General features: G+C 50.0%; 1 protein-coding gene across 1 annotated transcript in view; it reads right to left on the bottom strand.

Annotated features, from left to right (window-relative positions):
- Positions 1-844: 844 nt before the first annotated feature.
- The window catches only part of LOC108795912 (cytosolic 10-formyltetrahydrofolate dehydrogenase-like), a gene marked incomplete at its 3' end in the record, with an annotated part of 4,298 nt that continues 434 nt past the window's right edge, over positions 845-4,708 (bottom strand). The window contains exons 2-5 of the mRNA XM_018567242.1: positions 4,507-4,600; positions 3,431-3,530; positions 2,955-3,053; positions 845-1,062 (exon numbers count right to left, since the gene is read on the bottom strand). Of these exons, the coding sequence (XP_018422744.1) occupies positions 845-1,062; positions 2,955-3,053; positions 3,431-3,530; positions 4,507-4,600 (511 nt within the window). The remainder of the gene's footprint in view (positions 1,063-2,954; positions 3,054-3,430; positions 3,531-4,506; positions 4,601-4,708) is intronic.

Here is a 4,708-nt window from a genome sequence, read left to right as displayed (position 1 = left end):
CAGCGGGAGGACATCTGCCCAAATGTGTCTTCCGAATAACATTCTGTAACAATTTCTGCTCAAAGCTCAGCACAGCTGGAATACATGTGCCGTGTATCTGGCCAGCCGGCCATGTGATTCCCGCACCCTTCGTACCTTCTACCATACTATACAGTGCCAGTACAAGTCTACAGGCAGGAGGAAGCATTTCCTCAGTCTCCCCTCCCCCAGTGATCAGTCTGCTGCAGGTAGAAGGAAGCATTTCCTCAGTCTCCCCTCCCCCAGTGATCAGTCTGCTGTAGGCAGGAGAAAGCATTTCCCCAGTCTCCCATCCCCCAGTGATCAGTCTGCTGCAGGAAGGAGGAAGCAGTTTCTCAGTCTCCCCTCCCCCCAGTGATCAGTCTGCTGCAGGCAAGAGGAAGCATGTCCTCAGTCTCCCCTCCCCCAGTAATCAGACTGCAACACTGTAACTTAGTAGCAAGGTGAGAGGCTGAATATTACTTAGCATGCATGTACTTAACATAAATAAAAGATATCTGATGCTGGCTCTGCTTTAGGATGTCAGCACTATACAAAACACTGAATAGAATAACCAGAGTTAAAAGGAGAACTATGGGGTCAGGGCTTTTCCCCATAGTTCTCCTTAGGGTAACGGGAGGACACAAACTAGCGTCCTCCCGTTACATGATTGTGCTATCTCTGTGTCGGCATCTCAGTTCAAAAAGTAGATGGTGACCCTGATTGATGCCTGAACAAAGATGGAAGGAGAAGCAGATGAAGGCATTCAGTCAGGGGTAGTATCCATGAGAGGTAAAACTCCTGGAAATTCTAGCACTCACACATGACATCGCATGCACACACTCACCATAAGAACATATCTGATACTAGGTCTAGTTTATCAATTGGTGTCAGTGTACCTGGTCTAGGGACTTGCTGTCCTCCATATACCAGTGTGGCTCCCTCTTTCACTCCCGTCTGGCAATATTCGAGGAGTTTATCCAAATGGGCTTTGTGGTTCTGAGGGCCGTGGTCTGTAGACCTGTCTAGAGGGTCCCCGATCTTCATCTTCTTCACCTCTTCAACCTGGAATGAGAAAACAAACTCAAAGGTTTGTCTACACGGCCGTTGCTGTCGGATCAGTGACGTCACAAGCGGGGTGCTGGGGGGTGCGGCCTGCACTGGGTGACGCCATCAGAGTGTGATGATTGACAGTCATTTTGGTGTCACCCACCCTCTGAAAAGTCGGGCACTAGGTCATGAACCAAGAAGCCCGACAGCTGCACCAGAGAGGACCCGGTGGCATTCCTTATCCCGCTGGATGAACGTCCCCTCCTCTTTTCGCCGGCGTCCATCACCACGGCTGAGGGTAGTTAAGTGCGTGTGACATCATTACACTCATGCACGATGATGTTGCGCATGTGCATAATGACATCACCTGTGTGTATGATGACGTCCCAGGGGGTGATACCTGGGGGTCGCACTGGGTGACACCTGGCAGCAAAGCTCAAGCATTGGCTTTGACCTGCTTTGCCTGCAATACAATCAAATCTCCAATAGGATCTGCGGCACGCAACGCAGGTCAAACGAAGGCTCACGACTCTCATCCACAATTCACCGCAGAGGGAAATGGGAATCTGCGGTTGCCATGCGTTTCAATATCATGTCATACAACACCTGTGTACTCCCATTGGAGGTGACCAGCAATGTGCGGATCACAGTAATCCATAACAGCAAGTCGGAATTCTTCTGGGACCAGTGAACCTGATTAGCTGCTATGGGTAACTGTGTTTCAGGAACAGGCAACCTCGGCACTCCAGCTGTTGTGGGACTGTAAGTCCCACGAGGCATTGCACAATCCTGACAGACACATACATGACTCCCAGAGGCAGAGACATGTTAGGTTTTGTAGTTTCAGCACAGCTAGAGTGCCGAGGTTGCCTACTCCTGCTTTATTCTATATACCAACAGCTCTGATTGCATTGACTTATATGACAACCTTGCATGGATTGGGCATCGCCACTATCGGACTGGTCCCTATAAAACTCTACAGGGGCCAAGAATGAAGTGTAACAGAACGTAGCAACCAATCATTTATCTTCGCCATTTATATAGCGCTGACAATTTACATCTCACATTCTGTACGTTCACTTCAGTCCCTTCTGACAAAAAAAGCTTACAATCTAAAGGTTCCCATCTCACATACATACCAGGGCCAACTTATGCAGGAGTCAATTGGCAGCATGTCTTTGTAATGTGGAAGGAAACCGGAGTACCTGGAGCAAACCCATACCAGCACAGGGAGGACAGGCAAGTTCCATGCCCTGGCCAGGCTTCAAGGACGCTACCTGTGGCAGCCGGTGTCATTGCAACCAATGAGCAACCACTCTGAGCAGCAGTGGCGTAACAACCGGGGGGGCAGCAGGGGCGCGGGCCCCGGGCGCAAAGTGAAGGGGGGGCGCCGGGTGAAAATGGCACTTTCGGCTCCTCAGATCACCCCAATTCCTGCACCTTCACTCCTCAGATCACCCCAATTCCTGCACCTTCACCCCTCAGATCACCCCAATTCCTGCACCTTCACCCCTCAGATCACCCCAATTCCTGCCCCTTTACAGCTGGTCTCAATCGCAGATTAGGAAACTGGCAGCAGGTCTTTTGAACCGGTCACGTTGAAATTTGCGGTGGTAAGAACTACCTGAATCCGTTGCCTGTCTCGGAAAGTCACAAGGCTATTATGAATTAGGCAAATTAGGTTGTTTTAAAGGGACCGACCACCAGAAAAATGTCATCAATGCTTTATTGCATTTCCCTGTTTACGTATCAAGATCAATGACAGTATTTTCACTGCAAGCTGCTACAGGGAGAGGTCACTGGGGGGCCCCCCATCGAAATGTTGTTATGGGGCTGCCTAATTTATTGTTATGCCCCTTGCGCATCTCCTTCCAATTCTGCATTTGCCCGTTCTGGGTGTCACTCACCACTCTCCGCACATACTCATCATGAATGGACGACTCAACGAACAGTCTTCCAGCTGCAATGCAATTCTCCCCCTTGTTGAAGAAGACGGAGCTCATTCCCTACAGGGAAAAATAGAGATGACATTTGTAAATTGGACACTGGAAGAAAAAAAATGTTCAGTTTGCATTCTCTCTGCTTCCCTTCCAAGATATCAATGAGTCGGCTGGCTTATACTCATGGAGGGAGCAGCGAAGTACAACCATTGTGTAGCACTGCAAAGCAGGAAGCAGGGTCTGCATAGGTAATGGTCAGACACAGCTGTTCCCATGTCTATGGATAATACTAAATCATCCATTGAAACAGTAATACAATGAACACATCTAAGATCAGTTACACCAAACCGATCTCTTCTTCCTGTATATCTATAAAGAAAATGGATGCAATCCCTTTATCTGTCCCATTTCCCTCTGTGGCTGTTCTCGTGATAAAGTCTCACCATTCGGACGGCCTTGTCCAGGTCGCAGTCTGAGAAGATAATAAGGGGAGATTTCCCACCCAGCTCCAGAGACACTTTCTTCACATTGCTCGCCGCACAGCTGGAGGAGAAGACAAGGATAATAGTCAGTATGTCTGCTTCAGACCAGACCCAATTCCTGCACCTTCACACCTCATATCACCCCAATTCCTGCACCTTCACCCCTCAGATCAGCCCCAATTCCTGCACCTTCACCCCTCAGATCAGCCCCAATTCCTGCACCTTCACCCCTCAGATCAGCCCCAATTCCTGCACCTTCACCCCTCAGATCAGCCCCAATTCCTGCACCTTCACCCCTCAGATCAGCCCCAATTCCTGCACCTTCACCCCTCAGATCAGCCCCAATTCCTGCACCTTCACCCCTCAGATCAGCCCCAATTCCTGCACCTTCACCCCTCAGATCAGCCCCAATTCCTGCACCTTCACCCCTCAGATCAGCCCCAATTCCTGCACCTTCACCCCTCAGATCAGCCCCAATTCCTGCACCTTCACCCCTCAGATCAGCCCCAATTCCTGCACCTTCACCCCTCAGATCAGCCCCAATTCCTGCACCTTCACCCCTCAGATCAGCCCCAATTCCTGCACCTTCACCCCTCAGATCAGCCCCAATTCCTGCACCTTCACCCCTCAGATCAGCCCCAATTCCTGCACCTTCACCCCTCAGATCAGCCCCAATTCCTGCACCTTCACCCCTCAGATCACCCCAATTCCTGCACCTTCCCCCCTCAGATCACCCCAATTCCTGCACCTTCACCCCTCAGATGAGCCCAATTCCTGCACCTTCAGACCTTTCACATCAGATGGGCCTGTCTAAAACATTATGGAGATGGGGGGTGGGCCAAGGGCTCAGAGGGGCACATTAGCGTTTGTAACTAACAGCATAATGACCTGTCAGGCTATAACAGCAGCTCTGTATTTGTAGGGACTAGGAGCCCGCTGGAGCATCCAGATGATCTTCTGGGTGCCACTGGAAATACTTTAGGTTGCCTATCCCTGCTCTATAATATTACACCACTTGCCCCCTACCCCCTCCTTACCTTTTCATGATCTGCTTGCCTATAGGGGTGGATCCAGTGAATCCTAATTTCCTGACATGGGGGTGGTCAGAAAGCCGTTGCCCAATTAGAGATCCTGCAAAGAGCATAGATATTTGTTTGTATATAATGATGAGGATAACAAGCAAATAGACTGAAAAGGTCAAAAAAAAAAAAAAAATAACCCCCCTGCCCCCCCCCTTTC

This window comes from Nanorana parkeri, unplaced genomic scaffold, assembly GCF_000935625.1.
Source record: "Nanorana parkeri isolate BGI_ZX_2015 unplaced genomic scaffold, ASM93562v1 scaffold1025, whole genome shotgun sequence".
NCBI classification, from domain to species: domain Eukaryota; kingdom Metazoa; phylum Chordata; class Amphibia; order Anura; family Dicroglossidae; genus Nanorana; species Nanorana parkeri.
The sequence above is the reverse complement of the archived record's forward strand: the minus strand, read 5'-3'. Positions and strand labels throughout refer to the sequence as shown.